The sequence below is a fragment of the Bison bison genome, unplaced genomic scaffold (assembly GCF_000754665.1).
Source record: "Bison bison bison isolate TAMUID 2011002044 unplaced genomic scaffold, Bison_UMD1.0 scf7180017864040, whole genome shotgun sequence".
Lineage (NCBI taxonomy): Eukaryota > Metazoa > Chordata > Mammalia > Artiodactyla > Bovidae > Bison > Bison bison.
Window position 1 is genome coordinate 6178782 of NW_011494612.1, and position 15572 is coordinate 6194353.

Sequence of the window (15572 nt, forward strand, 5' to 3'; positions counted from 1 at the left end):
AAACCATAGCCTTGACTAGACGAACCTTTGTTGGCGAAGTAATGTCTCTGCTTTTGAATATGCTATCTAGGTTGGTCATAACTTTCCTTCCAAGGAGTAAGTGTCTTTTAATTTCATGGCTGCAGCCACCATCTGTAGTGATTTTGGAGCCCAGAAAAATAAAGTCTGACACTGTTTCCACTGTTTCCCCATCTATTTCCCATGAAGTGGTGGGACTGGATGCCATGATCTTCGTTTTCTCATAAATCCATTTTAATCTAGAATAGTGTCCTCATCCTTTTTCTTTTCTGTAATACATTTTATATTTTAAAATGTGTTTTTATAAATAAATATATTTAATTTTAAAATGTAACTTTAAAATTTTTTAATTAATGTATAGTTGATCTACAGTATTGGTTTCAGGTGTATCTCTCATCCTTTTTTAAAATTCTTGACCAGCTGCAAGGAGTGGATCACTTTTTTTTTTTTTGCCACTCTGAATTTAGTTTAATCTTCCTTTCCTGTATTACTTATTAATTGATTGTTAGCTCTGGAGCTTGATCAGATGCAGCCTTTTAACATTTGTGGGAGGTTTTCATCAGGGTGGCTCTATGTCCTTCCTATTCCAGCACACTGGGAAGCACTGGAGCTTGCTGGCCTCAATGTGATTAAATCATGTTTAGGAACAGCCCATTAATTTTTTTTTTAACTCACTTATTTACTACTTTGAAATATAGTTCGCATACAGTATTACATTAGTTTCAGGTATACTACATAGTGATTCGAAATTTTTATAGCTGATACTCCATTTTAAGTTATTATGAAGTACTCGCTATGTTTCCTGTGCTATACGAGATATCCTTGTAGCTTATTTACTTTATACAAAGGAGTCTGTACTTCTTATTACCTTGCCCCTGTCTTGCCCTTCCCCACTTTGCTCTCCCCACTGGTAACCCCTAGTTTGTTCTCTATATCTGTGAGCCTGTTTCTGTTTCCTTATATTCATTTGTTTGATTTTTTTAGATTCCACATATAAGTAATAACATACAGTATTTTTGTCTGACTTACTTTACCAAGCATAATACCCTCCAGGTCCATCCAATGTTGTTACAAATGGCAGAATTTCATTCTTATTTGTGGTTGAGCAGACACTGACATTTTTGAAGAACACAGTTATGCCCCTACATACCCCTCTTACCTTTAAAAAAAAATTTAATGGGAACATTCCATATTTTATGTTAGTTGTTTCCTCATGATTAAGTCAAGGTTCATTTGCAGTTTCTGGTCAAATAAGTGGTTTTATTTTGTGTAAGAGAACTATTTATTGGAATGTATCTATAAGAGAGCTGTTTATTAATATTGATATGTGAGGGAAACAGATTAGATTTCTTGAAGAAAGCTGAGAAGTTGAGATGGTTAGGGTTCTCTCCAGGCTGAGTCTGAGAGTCCCCTTCAGTTGACAGTTGGTACTGTTATGTACACATTTATCTGTGTATCTGTCTATTCAGTTTGCTTGCTTCTTTACTTACTTTTATGTAATTACTTTGAAGAAGTGATAAGATATTTTGGAATTTTATTTGTAAGTTAACCTTACCATTTTCCAGATCCTGAATGACATGATTTAAAGGAATCTAATTTGCTAGTCCAGAAAAAATGATAATGCCAAATAGGAAAGTTTATTTCTGATTTATGGTGGAAGTAGACATAATAATTCTTGAATTGTTGTTTGTACATGACTATGAGACCCAAATCCAAAACCTGTTTTATTTTTGAAACTGGTGTTGTCGACTAATACGTGATTTTTCTTTGCAGTGGAGAAGAATTAGAATGTAACCTGAAAGATCTTAGGCCAGCAACCGATTATCATGTGAGGTGAGTATTGGGGACCTCGGATTGCTAAAATAAATGGTTTGCTCCTTTTTAAAAGTATTTGGTTAACAGCACTTGCCTAGCTAAAAGTTTCAGCACCTTTGCTCATTGGCCATTCCTCAGTGCCCTACACTTTCTGGCATCAAGATTGGGAGTCCACAGAAGTGCTTCTGGTCATAGAAAAGTAGATGATACCCTGAACAGAATTTTAAAATTATTTTTATAAAGTAACTTTTATTTCACATATTCTTCTAAGATCTATTGGAACATGTGGCTTAATGTATGATATTTTCTATCAGTTATTTCATTATAGACCTTCCATGCAAACCATATGTTCAGCACGAATGACTAAATAAAGTCCTTTTCATGTTTCAAGTTTGGACCATAAAAGGCAATAGGTTTTGAATTTGAAGTCTAGTAATGCAAATATGAAAATTATCTCTAACAAGAGCTAATGCAGTTTGCCAAAGCAACTCACATAGTTTGGTTTGTAGTCTGAAATCTCTTCTGTGATTTTTTTTCAATCTCTTCCATGACTGCTCTGGAAGGCAGGGCCTGCTAATTTTAGGAAGAAACCCAGCCAACCACCAACCTGCAAAGAGAAAAGTATCAGAGCTCATCTGATTATCCAAAGATATATCAATTTGCGAACAGGCAGATTTCTTAATCTGAATGTGATCCGTAATATCTTTTAAGTTTTCATTAAAACTTTCATTTTGTATAATTTTTAATTTATCCAGAAATTCTTATTTTATCTAACCTGGTGAACAACAACAAATTCTCTCTCCTTTCTTCAATTGTGCATGTGTATATCAAGATGATGTAATAAAATTGCAAGCATCCTTTGTTACACTTTACAATGGTTAGTTCACACAACATGTTCTGTGGTGGTGGTGTAGAGGCGGCATAGCCTAATAGGAAGAGCATTATGTTAATTATCAGTAGGCTTGAATTCTAGTCTTGTTCTACTGTGAATTGACTGTTTCAACTTTGGTCAATCACAGAGATTCCATGCCAAAATTTTCTCGGTAACAAAACTAGGGCAAGTTGGGGTGTGTTCAGGTAGTAATATCTTATTAGCTGCAGAAGTGTTTAAAGCTGTGTTTAAAGCAATACATGAAAGTATTTTCATTCAGTCATAAATGGTTTTTACATTCAGTCATAAAGTGTAATCTGCTCAGCTACCGCACTGTTCAGATGAACTCTATGGCAACCATCTTTTCCCTTTTGAGTCAGTTAACTTTAGCCCAAACATATTGAACTTTTCACACCATCTACAAACAAAAAGATTTGTGTAACTTGTGAAGCAGAGATGATAATAGTTTAACCATTCTTTCAAATCGTGGATTTAACAACAAAAAACAACAGAAAATGCAGCACCATATAGGGAGTCATGTAAATGTTTTCCATGAGACATTGTTAACATGTGTTTCTTTTTTTCTCTGTCTTTTAATGTTCACTGCCATTGTTTTACTGAAGGTTTACTTTATTAATTTTCTGCTCATCCATGAGCTGACGACATCTTTTTTGAAAAGATTTAAATGTCACAGTCTGCCCTTTATTTACTATCCTGTCTCTTGTTTCCCTTAGTTTCTTTTATACCCCTCTTACAAAGGGTAAACTTTAGAGTTTACTTGCACATGAATTCTTCTTACATGACTTTTGAACACCTTCAACTTCTGGGCAGATAAAAGGAGTAATTAATGGAATCCCCCAAAGAAATAGAAGCATGAGGTGGTTACCTCCCAGGCCTTGGACCCAGACTTCCTCCTGACACATCAAGGATCCCACCTTAGTGACATATTTGACACATATGTGACACCACACATATACAGCCTAAGGCACCACCAACTATTATTTAGCCTAGCACTGTATTGGCCAGAGAGATGGAAAATTCTCCCTCTCTTTGGTCATAATCTCTTCTAGAATTTTAAAAAATTCTTGACTAAGAAAAGTATATACAGTCCAAATTGTAGTCACTTTGATCTGGCTGTGTGGACCATTCCTTCTCTTTCCTTATACTGTACAGCCTTTCATTTTTCAAACTAGAGAAGACTCTCAACCCCTGCTTAGAGTCAGTTTCCTCTGCCCTGGATTGTGTTCAGAGGCAGCTTGATGACACTGTAGACAGAGCTTCGAATATGGAGTTAATGGCTCAGTCACTTACTGTAGGTGTGTGATTAGGCAAGCCATGTAAACTTCAATGACCATGTTTTCTCATTCATAAAATGAGGATAATGATATCAGCCTCAGAAAGATGGCGTGAGAGCAAATGATATATATGTGCAAATCTATTATAAACCTGTAACATGTGCAGATGTTGTTTTTGTTTTATTGTTCCTAAGTTGTTCTAAAAATAAAAAGGACCTTTGTGATTCAGGTTCTTTGAACCTATGTATAGTTTGACCATACCACTCACTATTTTATTGAGATAAAGATGTATCGTAATTGTTGCTGAAAAAAGGAACAAAATCTCTTTTTATGATGTAATAGTAACATTCTCAGAATCTTGGTTCCAAAAATGTAAGTTTTTATCAACATGGTGGCCTCAAATATAATTTTAAATTTAATAGTCACCTATAAGGCCTCAAAGGCTGTGTGGAAACATTTCCTCACTTTTCCACAACAGAAACTCCAAAAGAATTCCATTACTATATAGCTGCAAAATGAGCCATTATATTTGTTGCCATTTTTATTTATTTGTACATTACCAATTTAGAGAGTGTTGCCTTGGAGGAAGTGTGGCGTGCTGATGATGAAAACAAGGATGCTTCTTTTAGCAGCACTGAGCCAACTGTATTCCTCTTCCAGTTCTTAATAGTAAACATTTTGACAAGGGCCGACAGAAATCTCTGTCCAGATAACTCTTCCGTAGAGTGACGAGTTTCTTTCTCAGGTACCGACGTCTCACCTGGGGCTCCTTTTTTTGTTGCTTCTGATTTTGCTACTCTGATCCCATCCCCTTCACGTTGCTTGTTATCTCTGTGAGTTCTTTTCCAACTTTTTCCTCCCTCCTGTTAGTGAATATTGTCTGAGTTCATCAGCCAGATACACAACCATTTTTTAAAGTGGCTGTCATGGCTCAGTGGAGCAATGGATAGCACATTGAACTTCCAGAGTAGCAGTCTCTCGGTCGTGGAGCTCTGTCATTGAGCTGTGTGGGGCTTGGCATCAGTCTCCAGGCAAGAGTCGCTCTTGACTTCTACTTGCCGTCACCTCACTGTTATTGGGAATAATTTATTAAGAGACCAGTGGCATCTTTGAGACTGTGCTATAGATCATGTGTCTGTGGCTGTTTAGACTGGCACTTGCCATGCCCTCCACACCAAATTCCACGTTGAAAATTGTATCCTGAGACATTCCAGGCTTTAAAGGTTTTTTCCCTCAGTTTTTGCTTTGTATTTTTGTGTCATTACTCCACATATTCAACCACTTTTTTTTTCTCCTAGTGATTGAGGAAAGTAATTCCTCAATAATTCCTCTATTATGTTGATTTAAAAAATCTAGGTGCTGAGTCCTGAGTTATTTTTATTAAAGTCATCACTTTAAGTCCTGAGTTATTTTTATTGAAGTCATCACTTTAATTACCCAGTTCTTACACAAATTGCTTATTTTGGTTTAAAAGAAGTCAATTTGTTATTGTCAAAGTGTATTTATTCAGTGCTTCCATATAAGGCATTGTGTTATGTATTGTATAACACCACCAGTGCAAAATTTCCCGTGTGTGTGTATGTGTATATGTGTGTGTGTATGTTGAGGAATAAAAAGGAATAAGAAAAATCTAGTACATATATACACATAAATAAGCCACATTCTATTTTATAATACTTATGCATAAGTTTGTAACTTTTATAATCAAAAACATTTATATATTCATTTATTTACACATATACAAAGAAAAGTATATCCCTTTTTTAATTGGTAGTTTTATAATTAGTACTGACATTGAAGCCATCATTTTACTGTGGAAGTCAAGAATTTATATTTTTATAAATGATAGGATAATCAAAAATTTGAGTGATGGAATTGATAGCAATTTCATGACAAAATATGAAGCTGTTTTCCAGTCACTGGCATAAACAATTTGGCAAAGAAGTTGCCCAGAGATGATATCATGTAATAACATTTCCCAGAAAAATTATGTGATGAAACGTTTCCAAAAATATGGGCTTGACTAGCTCAGAGTAGGGTTATGAAATAGGTGTTATTGACTAGAAATTGTGGCTCCTAGTATGTTACAGATGTGCCGGAGGAAGTTGGAGGCAAATTTCTGAAATTCTTGGAGCACCTGTTTCATAAGCACTTAGTATTTAAACTGAAGCAAATGTAAAAACCCAGCACAAGATTAATTAGAAAAGTGTCCTCCTTTCTGCTAGTATAAATGCTTAAAGAACTGAATTGTTTGCTGATATATTTAACCTAGGACTTTGGTCCAACTCCACAGATCCTCCTATCACATGGTCGTTAGTAGACAAAACACACCGTCATGTGAGAAACATTACTGCAGCATTCTTGAAAATGTAATGCCATTTCCCGAGACTTTTCTGTGAAAATTGCTGGTAAAAATGGAGCTGGTAATTATTGCAATTAGTTGCTATCTATTCATTAAACCATTTGAATTGATAGATGTAATCATAAGGCACTTAGATAATCATGTCAAGTTTTAGATCCTGTGTGCATCGCATTTATAAAATGCCACATAAAATGGATCTTGTTTCCTTTGCAGACAGATTTTTATCAGTGCAGAGCACTGACTCCTCATTTAGACAAACTGTGATATTCTCTGAGTGTAAAGACAAGGGGAATAACTCCTGGCGGCCCACACAACTGTGCCTCCTTACCTACCTCAGATTTTTATCAGGTCCCTTCATTCTGCTGTCATCCTCCCAGTCTGGCTGTCAGTGCCTCCTTTATTCGTGTTTCGCTAGCCTGAGTATGGATTTGGGACTCCAAGAATCTCATTACAAACAGAGAATGAACTTAGGACTGAGTCCAGGTCTTCCCATGTAACTACCTGTGGTCTGCCGGTTCTCGGCAGGCCCGTCCCCGCCCTCCTTTCCCCTGCCCTGTTACCCACGTGGAGTTCTGGTGCTGAATGTGCTTGTGGATGTTTAGGACTTGGTCTCCCCGAGTACAGTCTGAACTCATAAGCAAGTGCCTGCTGACCACAGCATGAGATGTCTTCTGGTAATGAAAGTGGGTAAAGAGGATTGGGTAAAAGGCAGCTAAAAAGCCATCTCAGTGCCAGGTAGACAGTAGGGAGTGATAGGGACTCTGAACTGGACAGCGCCTGCCCCATCTATAGAGGAGCTGCTCTCAATTTCATTTATTTTTTATCGTTTTGGACTTTGGTCCAGTGGTTAAGAACCTGCCTGCCATTGCAGGGGACATGGGTTTGATCCTTGGTCTGGGAAGGTCCCACACACTGCAGGGCAACTAAGCCCTTGCGCCACAGCTACTGGGCCTGTGTTCTAGAGCCCTTGGAGTCTATGTACCACAGCCAGTGAAACCCAGGCACTAGAGTCTGTGTTCAGCAACAGAAGAAGCCACCCCAATGAGAAGCTGGTGTATCACAACTGGAGAGAAGCTCCCACTGGCTGAAGCTAGAGAAAGCCCATGCACAGCAACCCAGACCCACCGCAGCCATAAATAAATAAATCAAAATAATTCAGTGTCTGTCATTCAGCTCTGCAGCTCAGTGTTGTTAGAACTTACACTTTTCAAGAGAAGCCAGAGATTCACTTTTTAAAATGAGATCTCCATTTTTTCCAACATTGGCTTAATTTTTGACTTTTTATTTCTGAAGATTTCAGTAGTCAAAGTGGACTAATGAACTCTCATAAGCCCACCACCCAACTTTTTATTTCCTTGGTGCCTTCACCAGCCCGCTCCCCCAACAGTTATTTTGAAGTAAAGTCCAGACATACTCTTTCACCTGTGAACCACATTACCATCATCACACACCCTACGCCCATCCAACAAACAAAAATTGTAAATTCCTTAATGTCTTTAAAGTCCAGAGACTGTTCCCATTTCCTCAACTGTCCTAAAAATGAAGGTTTTGTTTCTTCAGTTTGTTGTAATTGGAATTCAGACATGGTCTGCATATTATGTTTGGCTGATAGCTCTTAAATTTTTCTTAAGCTATAGGTTTTCCCTCCATCCTTTTTTCTCTTCTTGCAATTATTTGTTGAAATAATAAATAAAATTCTGTCTGTAGAATTTTCCACATTGTGAATTAGGCTGATTGCATCCCTGTAGTGTTGCTTAATGGTGTTCTTTCCACATTTCCTATAAAGCAGTGAAGAGGCTTAAACAGATACAGGGTCCGTTTTTCTGGCAGGGATTTTGTAGATAGTGGCATGATCTCTCCTTAGGAGTGCGTGATGTCTGCTCATCTCTTTTCTGGTGGTCATTGCCAATGTCCTTTAATTCATAGGTGGAGGTAATATTTTAACACTATCTGTCTTCCTTCCCCCGACACATATTTTGGGCCAAATAAAACCCATGAGTGATCAGCGAGAGAATTCAACTGATCTATTAAAGTTCAAGCTGGAACCCTGCCCATGTCTGGAACATTCTGTGATTCATTTTAAGCAACTTACTCCCAACAAGCCTGTCCTGATGCACGGAAATGATCCTGCCAAATCTGCCATTCCATTTTCTATTATCATTTGCCTATTTACAGAGAATGCAAAAAGGAGCATTTCTTTCATCAGGTTGGGTGAACCTAACGATAAAGCATCTTTTGTTTGGATCACGTGTCATGGTATGCTCCCCTAAGGCAAACAAGTCAAATAGCCAGTAAATATGTGTTTTACCTTTTAGAATGGAAGGGAGGCATGTCTGTTAGTACTTTTGACTTGTATGGCCTTTGTAAAATTTTTGTGGTGGACTTTGAGAAGAAAGGATTTTAAAAATCATATACCTAGGTAGCTCCTATTTTCCATAATGTTATCTTTAGCTGTTGTTTATTCATTGAGCAGAGTGAGGGGAAGTGGATTGTGGGTGTTTAGAAAAACATAATTGCAGGATGAGTCAGGACATTGGGGAATACAGGATAGCAGTTAGATCTCCATGACTGAGTACAGTTGATCCAACTTTCCAGCTGTGTAGCTTTGGGAAGTTTACTTCACTTCTCCAGTCTGAGTGTTCTTCTGTCTTTAATGGCACCTCACAAAGAATTGTTAAGGACTAAGGGCTTGATGTATTTACCAATTCTGAATAGCTTAATTCATGCATCTTTTTTGGCAGCACAGGTTTCTTTGTTGTCTTTTTGAAAGAGTATGTTTTCAAGCTTTTTTTTTTTTAATCCCCAATATTTTTTTTAAAAAAAGGTTAAGTAGAAAGGAAGATGATAAAAATCAACATAATCCTATTTTACGCTATTTGCAAGGAGTGTCGTTTTATAATAGTGTGTTACATGCCTTTTCTTCACAGCTTCTCTGAGAAATCAGGTCCATATGTCGAGTGTTGAGCCAGGCATTTTAATGTTCAGAGTGCACATTTTTAATCTTGACTCCAGGTGTAAGAGTTAGATGTTCACATGGATAAAGTGTACCTGAACAATGTTGTTATTGAATTAAAGAAAGATGCACTTGGCAGAAGCAAGCCTGTTTCTGTGTGAAATGTCCATATTTCTATTGAAATATCTGCAAGATGATAAACAGTTCAAAGATGGTATCTACCTTATTGTTTGTATTTCCACCTCTCTCTCTCAGGTTGTGGACTCTCCCCACCATTTCTTGTTTCCTTCCACCCAACCCTTAACTGCGCCTCTAGCCTTATTCCAGAGAAAGTCAACCAGAGAGGGCCTTGATGGATTTTAGAATATATATTTGGAGACCATTTCGGGGAATAAGGATATGTCCTTATTTAGCATATTCTTTTCGGGTCTGTAGACTCTGCCTGTCTTAAAGGAGGCTGGGTGGTTCTGACAACTAGAGGGAGGAGAGAATGCACTGAGGCACGTGGCCTGCTGGAATTATTTTCCCCTGAAAATGGTGACCATGTCAGGTCAGAACAAGACTAGCAAATAAGAATAAGGGTCACAGTGTGTATTCCATAAATTCTGTTCCTACAGGGAAACCCTGGGGCAAAGCTGAGATTAACACCCCAGTCTGGTGTGATAGGCCTCTGCCACTGACTGTGTGTGTGTTTCCGTTTCCAGGGTATACGCTATGTACAATTCCGTAAAGGGTTCCTGCTCTGAGCCGGTTAGCTTCACCACCCACAGCTGTGCGCCTGAGTGTCCCTTCCCACCTAAGCTGGCACACAGGAGCAAAAGTTCACTAACCTTGCAGTGGAAGGTGGGTAATGCAGCGTGTCGAGAACATTCTGAAGTCTGTGGCTGTTTGAAACATTTATTTAGCAATATTCCACTTTGGTGTTGGCATTTTCTGCATTTTGACTGTGAAACAAATTATTGTAATATCAAAAGTTACCATCTCTGTAAAAATTGGGCAAAAGAATGAGAGAGAGAACTGTGAAATCAAGTTTTAGCTTTCTTTGCAGGGGTGTCTCTTAGGGTCATGAGCAATTCTTTACAAGTGGTAAAAATACTTAAGATACCTAAATGTCATCACTTTCTAATAGTTTAATTCAACAGACATTTGAAGACTTGAATAAAAATTTTGTGAAGAAAGATTTAGAGCTAAAGTAGATTTATGGTCTATTGGCTTCTTTCAGTGGTGACTCTGAAATGTCTAATACTTAAATCTGCCTAGAATGTTTAGTGTTCTAAACTACATTAAGGTTTCATTAAATTTTTGCCAGTTAGACCTTATATCAGTTAGGATTACTAATTATTTTTTAACATCCGAATTATGTAGTAGTTTTCATGAAATACAACTTTTGGGCTACCAATAACTCTTGAGAAAGAGAGCCCCTTAAAGTGTATTATTAACTTACCAGTCACAGTTGTGTATTTGTAAGAAAATAGACTGGTATCAATCTCTATAGTGATTATTTCTATGTACTTACTTATACTTTAAAATATAGTTCAAAATGTAAAATTAATAGAAGTCGAGATAATAAAGACTTATAGTACTGGGAAAGAACACAAATGTGCAAATAGGATGACTAGGGAGATGCGTTATTGGTGAAGAAATACATTGTCCTTTTGTTCTTAGACCAGAGGATCCAGTTTATCCTGGGAGCTGTTAAAAACAGTTGAGCGTAGTCGTTAGCAACAGAGCATGGACTTCCATAGACCCCTCTGGTAGCCAGTGGTCAACACTGAGCATGTTATTTGGACAAAGGCAAAGTTGTAGAATCTGAACTATTTTATTTTCCTTCCTGGCTTCCAGGGATAGTCCAGGTCAGTGATTCCCCACCTTTCCAGTTTTAACACCCAACTGATCATCACTGTTTAAGTTCTTGAAGCATACACATCCCCTTTAAAATGTGTTCATTATTTACACATATACATATGTAAATACATCTTAAGGAAAGAATCAAAATCCATTTTTTGTTTGGAGAATATAAGATAATTTTCTTTAAGATTCCCAGAGGGACCATGGGGTCTTACAAACCTTAAGTTGGGAATCACTGATACATACATTCTGCTTAAAACCTGGATGTAATTCAGGTCTCAGGCAGACCAGCAACTTCAAGAAAAAGGTTTTTTACTAGGAGGAAAATGTTTCACATTTTCTTTCTCCCTTTATTTAGTTGTAAATCAGAAGCATATTTTTGTTCCATTCAGTTATGTGCAAAGTTGAAAGTTCTGGATTCAGTTCAGTTTTCTTGTCCTTAGAACAGGTTTGCTGTTCTCCAGGGACTCCAGCTGGGAGCTCCAGCTGGGGGTGCAAGGACAGGTGGACCATGCGCTGGCTGCCCACCTGTCCTTGAAGCCATCGGGACACTGAGAGCTCGGGGTCCTCTAATGTCACTTTGTTAGCACCAGGACATAGGGCTGCACAAATACTGAGTCTGTGTCCCCACCCTCAAGGAATCAGAGACTCAGTGGTGGGGCACAGCATCACAGAGGAACATATGAGCATCATAAATATAGTCCTTACCTGAGAAATGGGTTCTCAGCTAAAGCTTTGATTTTGTACGTTATTTACACTCTAAATACATCCCTATGTTTTCTCCCAAATTGAGCCCACAAAAGCCTGAACTTTCAGTGTAGTAGAATATGCAACACTCATTTGTAATTGGAGTGAATGAGTGGGAGTAAAAAATCTGGAACTCCCAGATTTTAGGACTCAGAAGAAAGAAGGAAAAGAGGGAAGGAGAGGCGAGGGATAAGAGTTTGTTAATTAACTCATATTTACAGAGCCCTGGATGTTTTATTATTAAGAACAGTGAAGCAACAGCTATTGTTCTTTGGGTGCTTCCTGTATAAGACCAGGACGGTTTAGTAAGGGATTTACATATGCTCTCCCAATCCCTCAAAACACCCATGCATTCTTGGAAAAAGAAACTAAGCACTGATACTGAGCCACTTATGTTAGACCACCTGTGACAGCCAAGCACCCTGGGCTTTGGGTAGTTCTGGTGACTCGGCTACCTTTTGCTGGGGGCAGCTCACCACAGTCTGTGGAGCCCTGGCTCTTGTCCTGGGAAAATCCAGGTGCAGGTGTGTTTGTGCGTGGAGACGTGGTCTTACTAGTGCTGTGAGGGACCCCAGTATAGCCCCTGCTGTGGGCAGGTCTGACCTTACAAAGCTGTCTTTTCTCCAGAGTCTTTTACTCCTCTTCCCATTGTCCAAAGCCTGTTTTCTCAGTGAGGGAGATCTCAGTATTGTGCTTTTAGGAGGAAAGCAAATGATGAAACATCTTTTGGCTAATGTGCTAAGGGCTAATTGCCCTAGTAATCTCTCCAGGAGATCCCAGGTTTTCTCATTTTTTTAAAAAAAGGCCAATCTTAATGCCACAGAAGCCTTTCTAATCTTAACCTCTTTAAAACAAACAAAAACTATATGGGGAAAGTTACAAAAATATAGACTCTGAACTCTTAAACATAGGTGGGTCAGCTTTACCCTATCAGATTCCAACGTGTCGTACCTGTTTCTCTGCATTTTTCTCCCTATATCCTTGAATTTTTAAGGTCCTCTTAAAAGTTTTATCTGCAAAGGAACTAGGGTACCGTGTGGGTGTGGAGGTAGGGGTGGTGGGGAAGGCAGGCTTGGCTGTTTGTGGGGTATGATTTATTAATAGTGAGGGCTCTCCCTACTGGTTGACTTGTGTTAAAATTGGTTTGTGGAAACGTTTGACCAAAGAAATGGAGGTGATACGGAGGGTTGTTGCGCTATGGGGAGAGCCTAGGACTAGTACAGACAGTGGATTTGAACCAAGGTGGAGAGCTCAAAACTTTTGTCTGTAAAACAGTTTTCTGTAATCTCTTTTTTTCTTTTTTTTTAGGCACCAATTGACAATGGTTCAAAAATCACCAACTACCTTTTAGAGTGGGATGAGGTAATCATATTTTCATGTTCATCCATCTAAAACACCTTTCAAAAATGAAACTGCTGAACAAATGCCATTTTATTCTTTTTTGAAGATATGCTAAACACATGGAAAAAATAATGTAAGGAGAGAAAAATTTAAACCAATAGTTATTGACTATGGAAAATGAAAATGACTGAAATATAGTGAATTGTGCATTAAAATATATTTACTTGCCTTGTTTGCAAGAAATGCCACAGAAAGAAAAGACAGGGTCTAACTGCTCTGAAGGCCTTACTATCTGGCCAGACATTAATGAGTATTTTAAGGGCTTCCCTGATAGCTCAGGTGGTATAGAATCTACCTGTAATGCAGGAGACCCCAGTTCTATTCCTGGGTCAGGAAGATCTGCTGGAGAAAGGATAGGCTACCCATGTGGCTTCCCTGGTGGCTCAGCTGGTAAAGAACCCACCTGCAATGGGGGAGACCTGGATTCAATCCCTGGGTTGGGAAGATCCGCTGCAGAAGGGAAAGGCTACCCACTCCAGTATTCTGGCCTGGAGAATTCCATGGGGTTGCAAAGAGGTGGACATGACTGAGGGACTTTCACTTCACTTTAATGAGTATTTGGAACTGACTTCTTTGTTATCTTGACTGCCAAGGGTCAGCCTGAATCAGTGGTTTCCATCAGGTAGACCACACTGTGGCCTGAGAAGCCTGGTTTGTGTCTTTGCTTTCAGTGCTGTGTGCTAACTCTGCCCTGTTGAATACTGTCTGGGACTGGGGCATGGAGGGTGGGCTGCACTGAAGGTCTCACCTACCCACGTGCGTTCACCCTACCGGCTAGACCATCCTAGAACAGTGTCACCTTTGGCGTCTGTCTCACCAGAGACCTTGTATAGTATCCATGGTGAAGTCTTCTTACAGTCAAGGCCGCTCTCTGCTGAACAGTGACCCGGTGCTTTTCTAGCCTCACTCACACTGCACAGACTCTCAGGCTGGAAACATTGGATGCAGAAATCTTCTCTTTCTAAAAAGCAACAATACTATTCCTTTAAATCTTTATTCTGTTCATTCATTTACCCACATTTTATTCGCTTTCTGTGGTAGAGCAAATGGACTAAGGATTTGAAATACAGGAAATGTGGGATTTGGGGTGCCATCCAAGTTAACTAGTCTTTGTGACTTAAATTTTAAAGGCACTGAAAAATTCAGCACACAAGCTTAGGCAAAAAGTCAACTTGTCGAGAGTAGAAAAAAATATTTTAACCCAATGTTAAATGAAAACGGGTGAAATTCTCATGATGAAATCTTGATGTGGAGAGGGGGCTCTTTATCACTTTTTGCAGAAGCATATTTTCCCATCTGGGTTGCGTCTGAACAGCTAGAGTTCCAAGTTACCAAAGACAATGATCTATTGTTTCTAGGATCCTTGTGAATGGCTCCTATGTACAGATTGGTGAAATCTCAGGCTTAACTGGTATATTTTACAGATTAGATGGATTTCGTTTTAAGGCGGCTTGATTGGAAGGTGAAACCATCCCCTATGGCCCTGGTGGTTGAGGTTTTACATGGAGATAGAGGTTCGGGAAAGGAGGCTTTTTTCCTCTCACATGCCTTCTCAGAGCACAGCACTTGTGTCGGGGGAGGGTGGGGGGTGGAGTGCGCCTGTGTTTTTCCTCTTCTCTGCCTTGGACCATGGCTTCATAAGTTAAGTAAGGTCAGAGAAGTGGAGTGCTTGAATGGGAAACCTCCAAGGAAAACTCAGGTGCTACAGGAAATGGTAATGGTGACTCAGTCGTTGGCTATCTTCCCTTCGAATTTGAATTAAAGTGTCCTGGCACGATTCTGGGAGGAACATACTACAGCCTCAGATGAAATGGAGAAGCTCTGTCTAATGACCATTTATAATCAATAGGACCCACTCTTAACTAGTGACTACAAAGTGTGAAGTTGTTTATCTGGGGCCTTCTCCCACCTTTTCCCTCCTTGCTCTCCTTCCATCCTGTACTCACTTCCCTCCTAGTTCTTTCCCTTTCCTCTTTATATACCCTCCCACCTTTGAATTTCTACTAGTGTCAGCTCTGATGGGCTTTCCTGGAGATTTCAGGCTAATTGACTATAGATCATCACAGGAATCCTTTTATGACCTGTGGCTTAATAATTCTTCAAAGAAGAAAATCAAATGTGTACACACAGCACACCGTCTCACCTGCAGGAAGTGTGAGTGCACAAGGCTCTGACTCTCCCTCCGAAAGCTTCTGCTGGTGGTTTCTGAGCCAAGTGCAGCTGCTACCAGGTCTCCTTCCAGACCGCAGCAGTTGCGGGGGG

General features: G+C 39.1%; 1 protein-coding gene across 5 annotated transcripts in view; it reads left to right on the top strand.

Moving 5' to 3' along the window:
- The window catches only part of FNDC3B (fibronectin type III domain containing 3B), a 359396-nt gene that overhangs the window by 264208 nt on the left and 79616 nt on the right, over nucleotides 1–15572 (top strand). For all 5 annotated transcript variants that reach the window (XM_010835255.1, XM_010835260.1, XM_010835258.1 and 2 more), the window contains 3 exons: nucleotides 1792–1851; nucleotides 10019–10157; nucleotides 13218–13271. In XM_010835255.1, the coding sequence (XP_010833557.1) occupies nucleotides 1792–1851; nucleotides 10019–10157; nucleotides 13218–13271 (253 nt within the window). The remainder of the gene's footprint in view (nucleotides 1–1791; nucleotides 1852–10018; nucleotides 10158–13217; nucleotides 13272–15572) is intronic.